We start from the raw sequence: 15,191 nt of genomic DNA, 5'->3' as shown, positions 1-15,191 counted from the left end.
CTGTGGGGTTGTCGGGCCAGGACTGCTTGGTGCCTCGGGACTGGCTCGGCCGGCCGGGCCTTTGGCGGGGGTGGAGAAGGAGGGTGGGTGCCGCGCCCTGCCCAGCCCAGGTGTCGTCTCCGGGGGCGGAGTTTGGGAACCCGGCTGCGGGAGATTCCCAGCCGGACTGGCGGGCAGACGTCGAGGAACAGAAGCGGACGAGATCGGACACAGCTGGCGGCTCCGGGAACTCACAGAGCAGGTAAAGGCGCGGGGTCGCCAGCATGTTCTCCCGAAACCACCGGAGTCGGGTCACCGTGGCCAGGGGCTCCGCCCTGGAGATGGAGTTCAAACGCGGCCGCTTCCGACTCAGCCTCTTCAGCGACCCGCCCGAGGTGAGACCCGCGTCCCGGCCTCCCCCTTCCCCCGGCTGGGGCAGCCCCGGCTGCCCTCGCCCCCCCGCCCCCGGCCGCGCGCACGCCGAGGGGCGGAGACGCCGCGGTCTGGGTTCTAACCGGTTGTTGTTGACTTCAGAAGTGAGGCGCGCACCGTCTGAAAGTTAATCGAACCCGTGCCACCCCCGACACTCCCTGGCCAGTTGGGATGACTTGTCTCTGCCTGGAAAAACTCCGGGTTGGCTTGAGTTTAAGGGTCCGCAGGCTCGATTCCCAAAGTGTGCCTGGACCCGGCCTATCCAGCGCATCCCGAGGCGAAGGGCGGTGAGCAGGTAGGCGGGCCCCAAACAGCTCGGATTCGTTTGGGCTCTCTCTTCTTCCTCGGCCGCCAGCCCTATCTCACAACCTGTCTCAACCATCTGGGACAACCTTCATCACCAACTCGACTTCTAGGCCAGGTCTGACCACTTAGTCGCTGAAGCCCTCCCCAACTGCTCCTCTGTGCCCCTGAAGGGCTGGGAGTGTGTGTGGTGGGGCGGGGGAGTCCCTTTTAATGATTTAGGCGTTTACCACACCAAAACTTTGCAGCCCAGTCTCTACTCACAATTTCCTCCCCGGCCCACGGCTCTACCCCATTACCTTCCTAGTCTGAGCCCTACCTGTAACTCCCCATAGAGGCTTGGGAGCGGCTGAACGTTGTGGGCCTGAGTTAGGACCGAGGGCAGTAGCGACAGCAAAGAGGCTGTCCCCAAGGTCACCTCTCCTTCCCTGCAGGACCTGTAAAGGGTTAAGTGAGGGGGCCTTCCTCCCGCCCCCCTCTCCCTCCGGGCCGAGATTCCAGGCCTGGCTTCTGCCCTTTCCCCCCAGCCTGCCCAGAACAAAGGCCCTTTCACATCCACGTCCTGGTATCCCGGGCCTTCTCTGACTCAGAAGCCAGTGGACCTGGGGGAGAGGGGCTTTGTCGGGTTCCTCACGAGCAACCCAGCGTGTGACCAGCGTGGGGGAGGGAGAGGCGAGGCCTGGGGACCAAGAGGAGGGGCCTGTGGGCTGGGGCCGCCCCTGGGATAAGCTGGGCCTAAGGGGCCAGAGCAGAGGAGCCAGAGGAGCCGGGGCGGAGTCGCAGGGCCCGCCGGCCGCTGAGGGGAGTGTGACTCCGTGGGCCGGGTTGGAGGTGGTGGGGCGGGGGGGCAAAGCTGCAGCTGGCTGGGAATCGGGGCTGGTTTCCTGTCTGGAAGGGAAGGGGCCCGCAGAGGGGAGCGGGGGCAGCAGCAGACAGGCACACCCCTGCCTTTCTCCCGCCCTCTCCTCCCTTCTTCTGGAAAAGCGAGGTAATTGTGAGCCCAGGGTGGGGCGGGCTGGATAAGGGCCCCAAGTTGGAAGAGGTGGCCCTGGGGGTTGGGCCCAGTGTACCCCTTTGTCCCGCTCCCTGGGCTCACCAGTCAAGTCCTCACCTCCATCCCTCTTCTTTCTGAGAGTGAGAACCCCTCTCAGAAAGCTCTGACCTCCTGCCAAAACCCACAACTCTGTAAAACCTGCGTGAGCGTCCCCTCCCTGCCCCCTTCCAGCTGTGCCTGCCCCTCACGCCCTACCGGCACACAGACTCTCTGTCCACCAGGCCAGGGATGTGGGCGGGGGCTGGGGAGGGGCCAGAGTCGGAATGAAAGGGCCTTTTTCTTCCACAGCTGGGAGAACAGCTGCCACCAAAGCAAGACTGGACACTCTGTGCCCAGAGCCCCCTCTGCAGCTGGCCTCCCTTCCTGGGACCTTCCTCATTCTCACCTCGCTTTCCTTTCTTCCCATGCCTGGCTCCCACCAGGACTCTGGAACAGTGGTAGGCAAGGGAAGTTTGTCACAGCTGCCAGAGGGGTGTAACAGGAGTGCAGAGGGACGAGGGCAGCTTCTGCCCTCTGCCCACTTCTTTCAAGACCAGGGAAGCAGCGGGAGGAGGAATTGTGGAGCAGCGTGGTGCCTGTCCAGCACCCCCCCTCTGGAGGGGTCCACAAGGGAAGGGGAAGTGGGGGCACAAAGATGCAGGACAGATTGCACATCCTGGAGGACCTGAATATGCTCTACATTCGACAGATGGCGCTCAGCCTGGAGGTAACGCCCCCACCCCTGGAGTACATCTCCTGTGCATGCACCCCAGCCTCAGTTTGCCCCCGCGCATCCCTGCTGGGGCTGAGGAGGGAGGGTGGGACCTGCTCAAAGTGGGGAGAGGGCCAGGTGGTTCTGTATGCCTTGTATTAGATGCTGTGTGTGGACCTACGCTCAGTTCTGTTGAGCAGAACATTATGTTGGCAGAAGGGTCTTTACACCTGTTTCTGAAAGCTCTGTGAGTGGGTGTGGATGTGTGTTTTGGAGGGGGTCATTTAAGTGTGGAAAGAAGAGAGGACTTTGATGTAAGAGAAGTTTGCAGGAAGGCTGTGGCCTTGCTAGAGAAGGGGAAGGGGGTTCTGAATCAGGATGTAAGAATTCTGTTGGCCCTGGAGATGGCAGGGAGCTGTTTGTTCATTTATTCTTAAACACCTTTATTGAATACCTCTATATGTCAGGCTCCTTTCTAGACCATGGGATACCTCAGTGAACCAGACAGGAAAGGCCCATTCACCTGGGGGAACATATAAACATGCAAACACATAAATCATCTCACACAGTGAAGTGATAGTGAAAATGGGATGTAATACACATCAGGTAGGGAAGGCAGCATTCAGTGTGGAGGTCAGAGAAAGTCTTTGCAATGAGATCATGAACTGAGACCTGAAGGATATGAAGGTATGTAAAGACTGGACAAAGGGCTTTCCTGACAGGGCATAGCAGGGGCAAAGCTCTCAGATGAGGATGTGTTCCAGTTCCAGTGTGGCTATACCTGGGGCTGAGGTCATGGACAGGGTCCAGATTATGCAGGGCCTTGAAGGCCCTAACAAGGCATGTAGATTTTACTCTAGATATGCTGTTGGCTCATGCAAAGTTTTGTTGGTTTGTTGGTTTGTTTAATTTTTAATATTTATTTATTTTAAGAGAGAGAGAGAGAGACAGAGCATAAGTGGGGGAGGCTCAGAGAGAGAGGGAGACACAGAATCCGCAGCAGGCTCCAGGCTCTGAGCTGTCAGCGCAGAGCCTGATGCGGGGCTTGAACTCCTGAATCACAAGATCATGACCTGAGCCAGAGTCAGCGCTTAACTGACTGGGCCACCCAGGCACCCCTACCCATGCAAGGTTTTTAACCAGGAACAGTACTTGTCTAATGTTTTAAAATAATGACTTCTGTGGACAATAGGCTAGGCAGGGGTTGGGGGTGAGAGAAAGAGTTGGCAAGAGTGGCAGCAGAAGACCACTGGACAGCAAGTTGTTACAGCCTTAGGGGAGTGAACGTGGTGGTGTGGAAGAAAGTGCTGGTGGTGGAGACAGAGTAGGGGCTGGATTTCAAATGACAGTGGTAGATCTGACAGGGCTGGTTGATGGATTGGACATGAGGACTGGACACTGATGGATTTGCCTCACAGCAAAGAGCGTTCCAGGTGTGTGGCTAAGCAGCTGAGTGGTGTGGCCATTTACTGAGATGGGGAAGGAGAAGGAAACCACAGAGGTGACCTCCTGGACAAGGCAGGAGATTGCTGTGGGGGAAGGTCGGAGGTGGGATTGTAAAGAGAGCACATCCTTGGCACAAATTGTGCAGGTTGTTTCCTTCACAAGGGTGCCACGCAGAGGCAGGAGTCCTGGCCTGCTTTGGGGCTACAAACCTTTGGAGGGGACACCTTTATCTAACTTGTTTGCCTGGAGAGGGTCACCTATTTCTAAAATGCAGAAAGATGCTCGGGGTGCCTGGGTGGCTCAGTCAGTTGGGTGGCTGACTTCGGCTCAGGTCATGATCTCACAGGTCATGAGTTTGAGCCCTGCATCAGGCTCTGTGCTGACAGCTCAGAGCCTGGAGCCTGCTTCAGATTCTGTGTCTCCCTCTCTCTCTGCCCCTCCTCCACTCACATTCTCTCTCTCTCTCTCTCTCTCAAAAATAAATAAACATTAAAAAAAAAAAGATGCTCAGTGAGCCCATTGGGACTCTGATACCACCTATTGTCCTGTGTTGGCACATGGGATAAAACCTAGTCCTTTGCACTGTCCATGTTACTAGTTACATGTGGCTATTTAAATGTATAATTTAGTTAATTAAAATGAAATAAACAATTTATTTCCTTGGTTGCTCTAGCCACATTTCAAGATGGCTGCTAAACGTGTCCATCATTACAGGAGATACTGTTGAACAGAGCTGGTCTAGGTATTTAAATGTTTAAATTCTGCACCTTCTCCACTGTCTTGTGCTCCCTTCTCCCATGTAATTTTTCTTCATGGTAAGTCTGTTCAAGCTCTGGGGCAGAGGAGGGGGCTTAGATTTCACTTTGGTCATCTCTCCTTCAGCTACAGGCTGAGGGTGCTGTGTTCTTTCTCCACCAAACTCAGCAGTCTCCTCCCCCCAGCCCCCACCCCCAACTCAAGAGAGAGATCCACTGATATTTCAGAGATTGCTAAGACAGGTACTCATGGAAGAATAAATCCAAGAAGACTTTCTGGAGGAAGCAACTTAAGCTGCAAGTAAAGGGGAGGTGGGAGTGAGAGAAAGGCTGTTTTTAAATATGTGCTGGGCCAAGGAAACAATTAGACTTTCCCACTTAATTCTCAAACAATACTATGAAGGAGATAGAACACTCCCCAGTTTATAGTTTCCAGAGGCTAAGTTCTCACAGCTAGTCAAATTCCCAAGCCAGGATTTGGATTTAGCCCCAGTGGAGATTCTGAAGGGAACAGAGGTGATGAGAAGCAGAGCAGTAAGTCAGGGACAGAAGAGAATGGGAGGGAGGGACAGGAAGATGTCCACGGAGAGCTTAATGTGTGCTGGGCTTCTGCCCATGACTCATCCTCCTTCAGCCCCTTGGGCCTTGACCCAGGTCCGGCTGACAACCAATTCTGGGCTCTTTCCCAGGAGAGTCTGGAGAAAATGCCTGCTTGGGGAGAAAGGGGTGTGTGGGTGGGGAGGGGGAGACAAGAAGCTATCCTTGGGGTGGGGAGATGGGGGCTAAACACAGGGATCTAGAAACAGTGCCAGGATTCCTGAGATGCTCTGCCCAAAGGGAGGAAGCAGGATTTCTAGAGTCCTCTCCTCCCTGGAGCTGTGGGAGAGTGGGTTTGGGGCCAGAGTAGGGGGGGATGATAGCAGGCTCATTCATTTAGGCTGAGCCCAGAAACTTTTCTATGGCCCCAGTTATTCCAATTTACACACTATCTTCTTCCCCCATGCTTTTGGGCAAGGGGTCACCTTGGAGGGTAACCGCAAAGCAGGAGGGGCCTCTGGCCTCCTGCAGCTCTAGCCGCACCAAGGCCAAAAAGCCCTTTCCAATGCGACGTGGGAGCTCTGGGAGGCAGCCTTGCGCACGACTGGGTCTCCTGGCTGCGCAGCTAGAGCCCGGAGCCTAACCCTGCCGGGAGCTGGGAGGGACCACCTGCGCCCAGGAACCCCTCGACTGCTCTCGCGGCAGTTGGGAGCTGATGTCACCATCGCCCCAAGCGCCACGGGCGGGAGCGTGCTTGCGAGTCCCCGGAACCAGCGCGTTGCCTGCGTTGGTGCCACAAGCGCAATGGACAGGGCTAGGGAAGGATCCGTGAGTGCTGGGGCCCGGACAAAGAGACTAGCCAGGAGCGGGCTTGAGGACGCCTCTCTGTGCCCTCCCTTCTCTCATCCGTTTGTGGTGTTTGTGACAGAAGCTGGATGCAGAATGGGATGGGGGTTGGCAAGCAAGAAAGCTTAGCAGAGGTGGGACCCTGGTGCAGACAGACATAGAGGGGCTGAGGGGTGGGGGTGGGGCAGGAGCTGTGTAGTCTGGGAGGGCTTCCTGGTGGAGGGGGCATTGTGAGCTGGTTGGCCTATTTCTGAAGTGTCAGGAAGAGAAACAATGCTGGGAGAGGGGTCATGAGAGTCAGGCCTAGCTCATTGGTGGCCCAGGAAATAAACAGTGGAGGAAGAATGTTTTCAGGGAGGCTGGACAAGGCTTTTGAAAACAGGAATTTAGGGTGTTCAGGTCTTGGAGATGTGGAGGCTGGAGCCACCGGGGACAGAAGAAAGTGCCCAGTGTGATAATTGGTGTGAGGGAGAAGACAGGTTTTGGGTGATCACATTCACCCCCCTCTTCCAGCCTGGTGTCTCCACTTGGCTTCCTCTTAAACTAATCTTATACTGTAATGGGGTTAGTTTTCTACCTCCTTTCTGAAGACTTCCCCATCACTTCAACCAGAAGCAGACATGGTCTCTGTCCTGTGAGTGTGTTTATACCATGACATGGCACTTATGGTGCAGCCATTAATGTCTGCATCTGTCACCTCCCAGCTGGATTTTAAATGTGGGCCTTGGACAGCACAGGGATGCTCCAGGTTTGTTGGATGAATGCTACTGCTGTCAAAATAGCAGACTTTAAAAAAGCATCCTCACCATTCATGTATACTATGTGCTGGGCATTGTGCTAAGTGCTTTGCATTCCTGGCTTACTGAATTTTCACAAGTCTGGGATGTGGGGACTATTTCCATCCTCATTTTACAGATGGAGAAACCAAGTCTTAGGGAGTTTGAGTAAACTGTCGAGTGTATTTTAAATAAGTTTTTTTCTCAGCTTATCAAGACTGGCAGGAATGTCACAGACCCAGGTTTGTCTCATGTCAGACTGGTGCTCTCACCCTCTGCTCTCTGCCAAGACCTCCAAGGCTCTTTCTGAGTGAATGTTCCTGAGAATCCTGGTGCCTCTCTCATTGCCTACCCACCCCCATCCTTATGCACAGCCTGTTTAGCCCCTCACTCCTGACCCCCTGCCTTGCTTGCCTTCCCATCCCCAATCCTTGCCTCTGTCCTTAACCTCCCAAGCTCAGATCTCCTTAGGCAGGTCCCCTAATTTGGAGTGCATACAGGGTTCTGTGCAGCATGGGTGAACTCTATACATGGTATGTTCCTTCTCCACCGATCCCTTACTAACTAGATGCCCCCCTCCCCGAAATCATCACTAGAGTCTTTGGTGTAATCCAGGATGGTCTTTAGCATCTTGTCCATTTTCTTTAGTTGGTGGTTCTCAGCCCTGGCTACACCTCAGAATCACTCGAGGAATTTTCAAAAAAACTCACACACTCCACTCTTAGAGATTCTTGTTCTGCACATCTGAGGCAGAGCATGGTAATGTGTTTTTTGTTTGTTTTTAAATGAGAAGATTAAAAATCTTTAAGAAGGTAACAATTTCCAAAAGTATAGTAGTAAAGAAGGGTGTATATATTTTTAAAGGTAGCATAAATCTGTTTTCCATTCCTGGCACCCAGGCCCACAAACTCATATAGTACACTAATGGTAGAATTGTGTAATACTGTTTTCTTTTCTCACTTAATATATTTTGAAGATTTTTTTCATATCTACGCACAAACGTTTACCTCACTCTTTAATGTCTGCAGCCTTCCATATTCCATGATATAGAAATGTTGTGATTTATTTAACCAATGCCTGAGTGAAGGACTTTTAAACTTGGTGCTTTAAAACAATGTTATAATGAGTGGCATCTGGGTGGCTCAGTCAGTTAAGCGCCCAACTTCAGCTCAGGTCATGATCTCATGGTTTGTGAGTTCGAGCCCCGCATCGGACTCTGAGCTGACAGCTCAAAGCCTGGAGTCTGCTTCGGATTCTGTGTCTCCCTTTCTCTCTGCCCTTGCCCTGCTCATGCTCTCTCTCTCTCTCTAAATAAAAACATTTAAATTTTTTTTTAAATGTTGCAATGAATATGGCTTTGCCAATAGGTATAATTGTATTTGTAGGATAAACTCCTAGATATTGAATAGCTTGATCAGAGGATACGTGAATTTCTAGTTTTCATAGATTTTTCCAAACTGTGCTCAACAGAGGCTGAAGGAATTTATGCTCCTACCATCAAATGCATGAGTGCATCTGTATTTTTACAAAGCTTTTCTGGTTATTCTTGGGTAGCTGAGGTTGAGTTGCCTAAAACATAAGTTTCTTATCTGTTTCTCCTGGGCCACAGCCCACTTGGGGACTGGAGGGTGCTTCAGCCTGCCCCCAACTGACATTTCCTTCTCATCCTTTCCTCCAACTCTGGCTAGGACACAGAGTTGCAGAGAAAGCTAGACCATGAGATCCGGATGAGGGAAGGGGCCTGCAAGCTGCTGGCGGCCTGCTCCCAGCGAGAGCAAGCTTTGGAGGCCACCAAGAGCCTGTTGGTGTGCAACAGTCGCATCCTCAGCTACATGGGTGAGCTGCAGCGGCGTAAGGAGGCGCAGGTGCTGGGCAAGACAGGCCGGAGGTGAGCAAGGGGGAGGCAAGGCCGTATGGGGGGTAGTCGTGTACTGTGTGTATGTACGGAGTGTGGATCACCCTGAAGATGACTTCTCCTTGAAGCCTTGTCAGAGGCCTGGGAGATGCCTTGGTGTTTTATCACCACAGTGTGCTGCCCAAGGTGCACTAAGGAGTAGCTAGGGCTAGACTCAGGAAAGCCAGTGTATCTGGTGAAAGGCTGTCAGTCTGAGGGGTTATAATGTAAAAGGGCTAATTTGCTAAGCCCTGCCTGTGATCCGATGAAGCTGGCTGGCTGGCTGGCTGGCTTCTGGAAAGATAATTTTCTCAAAGTGGGTTCACCAGATGGCCAATTTACCACAAACTGACAATAGTGTACCTAAGGTTCACCATCACAGGCAGTGCTCGAGAAAGGAAATAATAAAAAAACATTTAAGGGAAAGCCTATCTGCTCCCCTAAATTAGATTGTGTATTCTAAAAGGGGTCAGCTTCTGGATGTGAAACACCAGCTTCATGACATTAGATGTTGCTCATCTGACAAATCCACGGTGAATTGGTTGAGGTGATGCTCTGGTACAACTAAAGTGTTTGGAGAAAATACCTGGCAAATGGTGGTTCTGAGCATTGGCCACTTTTGGTAGCCTGGTCATTTGGAAAACTGGCTCTGGCAAAATAAGCCTGTTTGTCCCCACTGCTGAGTAGGGAGAAGGCTCCAGCTGCCCACTGGCAGGGTGCCCATCCCAGCTTGGCCATGAAGGCTGACACAGGAGAGGTTGCCAGGAGCCCTCCACCTGTGAAGCCCCTGGGGGAAGGCAGATAACCAGCTCTGGCTTCCCCATAAAGCTAAAGGGCAAGCAGGCTGGGAGGTGGGGGGCAGTTTCCAATGTGAGCTTGCTATCTTCTGAAAGGCAGCTGTCAACAGGCTCTGCCCTAGCCATAAAACCTAGGCAGTGTGATTTGAAGTACATCCCAAATTGCTGACAGCTAAACACACTGTCATCAGTGCTACATCATTTAGCTTAAGGCCTTACTAAGTTGATAATTAGTGGAGCTATGAATTTGTATGGATAAACTCACTGTCACTTTAGGAGAGACACATGCTTGGTGACTCCTGCTGACGGGTGGGGAGGGGAGTAAGGCCAGGTGTCTGGGGCCCTGCAGTGGGGTACTGGGAAGGCCCAGCCTACCTGGAGATGGTAAAGGAGAAATCAAAGCTGAGGGGGAGGGAAGAGAGGTTTATCGCAAATGGAACACAGATATTCTTTACTTGAGTTCTTGATTTTCCAACCCACCCAGTATCCTCCTATATCAAAGAAGTGATGAATGAGATGGTGGAGAAGAACAGCCTCCCCCATTGTTAAAAAGAAAGCCTGCAAACTCCTCCAAGTTGGGTTTAATGGAGAAGAACTCTTGAAAAGGAGTCTCTGCGGGCACCTGTTCCCTCAAGCCCCACTCATCCCTGGCAGGGGTCTGGGGAGGTGGTCAGAGAGGATGCTTGGAGGGGGAGGAGCCTGGAGCTTATACTGCATGTGAGCTGATATTCCTCCAGTGTCCCCAAGCCCAGTGACTCCCTGGGTTCAACTGACAGCTCTTACAGTCCCTCAGTCCTGCTAGGTCAGGCTGGTGGGGGACCTGGGGTTGGGCCCTGGGCTGGAGGCAACAAAGAACCCTTGGGAACCAGAACCGGGGGGTGGGGGGGTGGGCATAGTGTCTAGAGGCCAGGTGGCGATGTTGTGATTTGCCCACAGGCCTTCTGACAGCGGGCCGCCTGCTGAGCGCTCCCCCTGCCGTGGCCGGGTCTGCATCTCTGGTAAGAAGCACAACTCCCCTAGTCACTGGCACTCTTTGCCCAACCACAAGATCTGCTGCCCTGTCTCAACATCTCTTCCTGCCCCTCTGCCCCTCAGACCTCCGGATTCCACTCATGTGGAAGGACACAGAATATTTCAAGAACAAAGGTGGTGAGTTGCACACATGCTGGGACAAATGGAGGGAGTGACCTGAGGTTGGGTGTTCTTGTGGGCACATCTTTACCAGTTTTGGCCTCTGTCCCCAGACCTGCACCGCTGGGCTGTGTTCCTGCTGCTGCAGCTAGGGGAACACATTCAGGACACAGAGATGATCCTGGTGGACAGGACCCTCACAGACATCTCCTTTCAGAGCAACGTGCTCTTGTGAGCACCTGGTCCCTGTGACGCCCTCCTTTCTCCACTCTGCTCCAATCCCTGGATGCCATAGCTGCAGGGGGAGAGGAGAGGGAGGAAGGGAGATGGGCCTCACCTGGGGAGTTGTCCTGTACTTGCACCACATCTGTCCTTCACCCCTGCCCGCTCCCTCATGCCTCCCTGGACTTCCCCAGGAGCATCCTCCTCTCTTCCTCCCATACTCCTATAGCACTGAGGCAGGGCCAGACTTTGAACTGCGACTGGAGCTGTATGGGGCCAGCGTGGAAGAGGAGGGGGCCCTGGCTGGAGCCCCCAAGAGGCTTGCCACCAAACTCAGCAGCTCCCTAGGCCGCTCCTCAGGGAGGCGTGTCCGGGCATCGCTGGAGAGTGCTGGGGGTTCGGGGAGCAGTCCCATTTTGCTTCCGACCCCAGCTGTGGGGTAAGGCTCTATATTCCTCCACTGCCCTCAGTTGCCTCTGCCCTGGCCACGGGTGACCTCAGAGCTGTGTTGAGTATGCAGAAACTATTTTGTGCTGCTGCCACAGCGTGCAGACCTACATGAAGTAGCAGCAGCCACACAGCTGGGGGGCACTCTGGCCTACACCCCAGAGCAGGCCCATGTCAACTGAGAAGACCAGTAAGAATGCAGGGAGAGCTAAGCTCTGGGGTCTTCAAGTTTTTGCAGCAGCAAATCCATCTTATATGGATAGAACAGAGTGCTCTGGTTGGAGCAAAGTAGCCTGGGTCCTGAGGGGTTGCCTGCTGATGCCTAGAGGCACCCAACAGAAACATGGGGCCTCTGAGAAGCAGTTTGAAAGCTCTAGGGCAGTGAACAGAATGCTGACTTTGGAGACACACATGAGTTCAAATTCCAACTCCACCACCTACCAGCTATAAATTTGGGGCAAATTTCTTAACTTCTCTAAGCCTCAAGCTGTCTCATCTATTAACAGAACAATGCCACCAACCTTCCAAGGCTGTTGTGGGAATACAGTGGAATAACATAATTAAACCACAGGACCCAGCACTCAGCAGGAGCTCAGTAAATGTTCTAAGCCCTGTGGAGGAGGCAAGCTAGTTTTCTGTGGGGCCGCCTGAATGACGGGGCAGATCTGCTTAGCCCTCAGATCTCCTGCTATTTAATACGCCAATCATGGGGCTGAAGCCCACTTCTCTGTCTGTCCTGCAGGGGTCCTCGTTACCACCTCCTGGCTCACACCACGCTCACCCTGGCAGCAGTGCAAGATGGGTTCCGCACACACGACCTCACCCTCACCAGCCATGGTGAGTATGTGCTGTGGGGTGGGGGGGATGCTGGACAGTGAGAAGAGGGGCTGTTGAATGGTCCATTTTCATTCCCTATCCTTACCCTGCACTTCCTGTCCCCCAGAGGAGAACCCCGCCTGGCTTCCCCTTTATGGTAGCGTGTGTTGCCGCCTGGTGGCTCAGCCTCTTTGTATGACTCAGCCTACCGCAAGTGGTACCCTCAGGGTGCAGGTGAGGAGGGCGCCCTGACGTATAGAAGGGAACCTGGAGAAGGAAAGCTGGATCACCTAGGCACCAAAGGACTACTGAAAAATCAAGATCTGGGTGGAGGAAGGAGGGACAGGGCAAGAAGAGAGTTGGATCAGACAAGAGCATGGGCAGAGAGGAGCAGATTCTCACTGGGGGAAAGGGAAGAAGGGTGTTGGTGGTGTGATTTCCCCAGGTAACCTGAGTCATTTACACAGCAAGCTGGGGAGCTGCAGGACTGGGCACGAGTGCATGGAGTCCTGAAAGGCACAAACCTCTTCTGTTACCGGCAACCTGAAGACGCAGACACTGGGGAAGAACCGTTGTTTACTATCGCCATCAACAAGGTGATGGGTCCCTTGGTGAAGCTACCAGGTGCCAGGGCCCAGGAGTGTCTCCTTCAGGTCCCAGGAGGGTGGGTGCAGAGAGATGGAAACTCGCCTGCTGCTCCTAACAGCACCACACCTGGCTTCAGGGCCAGGAATGTTCTCCCTCACCAGCATCACTGGAAAACTCTTCTACTCACCAGCTTCAGCCCCTGCCAAGTCTCAGAGGGTCCCATGGCCAGTTTAGGATTTTCATCCTCTTTCTGCCTTTTCCCTCAGATTCCAATCTGCCCCTACTTCACCCTTTCCTGGATTTCTCTCCGAAACCCAAGTCCAATGACTTCTCTTGGTTTCCGAGCCCTTTTGGTGGCTTTCCTGCCAACTTTTATGAAAGTACTGAGGGACATTAGGCCTCAGCATTCCTGCATGCCTCTGTGCCTTCCCTGCCTCACTCAATCCCTCCTTCCCTGTCTCCATCTGCTCCACGTTCCTGACCGAGGACGATCTGTCTCATCTCCAGTCCTTTCCTGCCATTCCCTCCTGCTCTGCTCAATAGGAGGCAAATAAGAGGGCTTGAGGAGAGACCCAACAAGTTCCTCCTTCTAAGGCAGGGATGACCAAACCTGCCTGATGTCACTGCTGACTTCTGTGACCAACGTGAAGGTGGCAGCAGACCCCTTCCTTCTCCTGCAGGAGACTCGAGTCCGGGCAGGGGAGCTGGACCACGCTGCGGGCCGGCCCTTCACCCTGAGCATCAGTAACCGGTATGGGGAGGACGAGGTGACACACACCCTTCAGACAGAGAGTCGAGGAGCCCTGCACAGCTGGATGGAGGCTCTGTGGCAGCTTTTCTTTGACATGAGTAAGAGGAGGAGGCTGGTTTGAATCTTGGGAGGGATTAAGGTTTGATGTTTTTACCCAAGGCCTCTATTTCCAAAAAGTGTGGAAGGGAACGTGGCAGGGGAGAGGATGGCCTGGCCCTCTCAGTCTTCCTCCTCCCACCCCAGTCACTGCCCTCCTTCCAGGCCAATGGAAGCAGTGCTGTGATGAAATCATGAAAATTGAAACCCCTGCTCCCCGGAAACCACCCCAAGTACTGGCCAAGCAGGGGTCCTTGTACCATGAGATGGGTGAGTGAAAGTGCACTCAGGGAACCTGATGGGCAGTGGGGTTGGGGGCTTCAAGGGAGCCTAGATAATGGCAACAGAGAGAAAGCACTAGACTGAGGCAGAGCTCTGGGGACCCAAGGCCCACTCGGTCTTCTTGTATTTGTTTCTCTTCTCCAGCTCTTCTTAGAGCCACCTCCACCAAAGTTCCAAACAAACCCCCAAAGAGCCAGATTCATTTCATGGACTTCTGTCCTAATTTCTTCTTCTCTGTTTCCCTTTCTGCATGTGGATTCCTGTCTCCTCCTCTGACCCTCCACTTGCCTGGCACTGCTTTCATTTTCCTCCTCTTTCCTTGATTTTTTCACCCACTTCTGCCCACCCCCTCGTCTCCATCCCCCCTGCTCCTCATATCCCATAGTTGTATCAGAGCCAGTGGCTCCAGGGGGCCCAGGTGAGGGGCTTCTCCTGCAGGATAACACAGTCTCGGCTGAGATCCGGGCTTTGCTTTCCTCCTATTACAGTGACAGGTGATGGTCAGGGCTGGGTAGGCCTGGGGCCTAAGCTCTGACTAGCCCCCTCCCCTCAACCCCTTCCTGATGCCACAGCTATTGAGCCGCTGGATGACATCGCAGCGGTGACAGACATCCTGGCCCAGCGGGAGGGCACAAGGCTGGAGACACCCCCACCCTGGCTAGCAATGTTTACAGAACAGCCTGCCCTGCCTACCCCCTGCTCACCTGCCTCAGTGGCCCCAGCCCCAGCTCGGACCCACCCCATGCCCTGGGGGCGACCCCGAACATTCTCCCTGGATGCTGTCCCCCCAGACCACTCCCCTGGGGCTTCCCGCTCGGTTGCCCCTCTCCCCCAGCAGCCATCCCCACGGTCCAGAGGCCTCTTCAGCAAAGGCCCGTCCCGCACTTGGCTCCAGTCACCAGTGTGAGAGAGAAAGGTGCTGGCAACAGGATCTGGCCAGAGGAAGAGAAGACCCATGAGCAGTCGGGCTCTGGATGCGGTGCTGTCAGTAGAAGGTTGGCCAGCTTGGCCTCACCTTCCTCTGCTGGACTTGGGGTAGGCTGGGGAGGAGGAGCAGAAGCCCCTCTTAAGCTGTGGTTGCCAAGGTGTTGAGGGGCTCGTTCCTGGGACTGGCTGGTACCCCCGAAACCCTTCCTGGGAGAAAACTGGAACCAACCCTGCCCTACCTCCCTGCACTAACCAGCTTTGAGGATGGCACTGAAGAGCCTTGGGAGGGAGTGCACCTCCCTTGTGACTCTCACATCAACCATTAAAGTTATTTAACGGCGGCCTTCCCCTGGTTCTTGAGGACAGGTTGCCTTGCTCCTTGGTCTGGACCTGCCCCATCCCCTCATCCCTGGAGCTTAGT

At 53.9% G+C, this 15,191-nt stretch overlaps 1 protein-coding gene across 11 annotated transcripts; it reads left to right on the top strand.

The window, feature by feature from the left end:
• Nucleotides 1-263: 263 nt before the first annotated feature.
• RTKN (rhotekin) lies at nucleotides 264-15,110 on the top strand. Of its 11 annotated transcripts, XM_053890842.1 has the most exons (14): nucleotides 295-374; nucleotides 514-706; nucleotides 2,300-2,474; nucleotides 8,508-8,707; nucleotides 10,447-10,508; nucleotides 10,606-10,659; nucleotides 10,755-10,872; nucleotides 11,093-11,302; nucleotides 12,053-12,147; nucleotides 12,254-12,360; nucleotides 12,594-12,722; nucleotides 13,395-13,563; nucleotides 13,727-13,831; nucleotides 14,416-14,872. In XM_053890842.1, exons 3-14 carry the CDS (start codon nucleotides 2,403-2,405, stop codon nucleotides 14,748-14,750), a joined length of 1,656 nt encoding a protein of 551 aa, XP_053746817.1. In that variant the 5' UTR covers nucleotides 295-374; nucleotides 514-706; nucleotides 2,300-2,402; the 3' UTR covers nucleotides 14,751-14,872. The 11 variants fall into 11 exon arrangements, with proteins under 11 accessions (XP_019297943.2, XP_019297887.2, XP_019297972.2 ...); XM_019442369.2 differs by lacking the exons at nucleotides 295-374; nucleotides 514-706 and adding an exon at nucleotides 1,582-1,702 and having other exon boundaries at nucleotides 2,057-2,474; XM_019442378.2 differs by lacking the exons at nucleotides 295-374; nucleotides 514-706 and adding an exon at nucleotides 1,592-1,702 and having other exon boundaries at nucleotides 2,191-2,474.
• The last annotated feature ends 81 nt before the right edge of the window (nucleotides 15,111-15,191 follow it).

This window comes from Panthera pardus, unplaced genomic scaffold (genome assembly GCF_024362965.1).
Source record: "Panthera pardus isolate Hobbes unplaced genomic scaffold, ASM2436296v1 HiC_scaffold_25, whole genome shotgun sequence".
NCBI lineage: Eukaryota > Metazoa > Chordata > Mammalia > Carnivora > Felidae > Panthera > Panthera pardus.
This window is presented reverse-complemented; position numbering and strand designations above follow the sequence as displayed.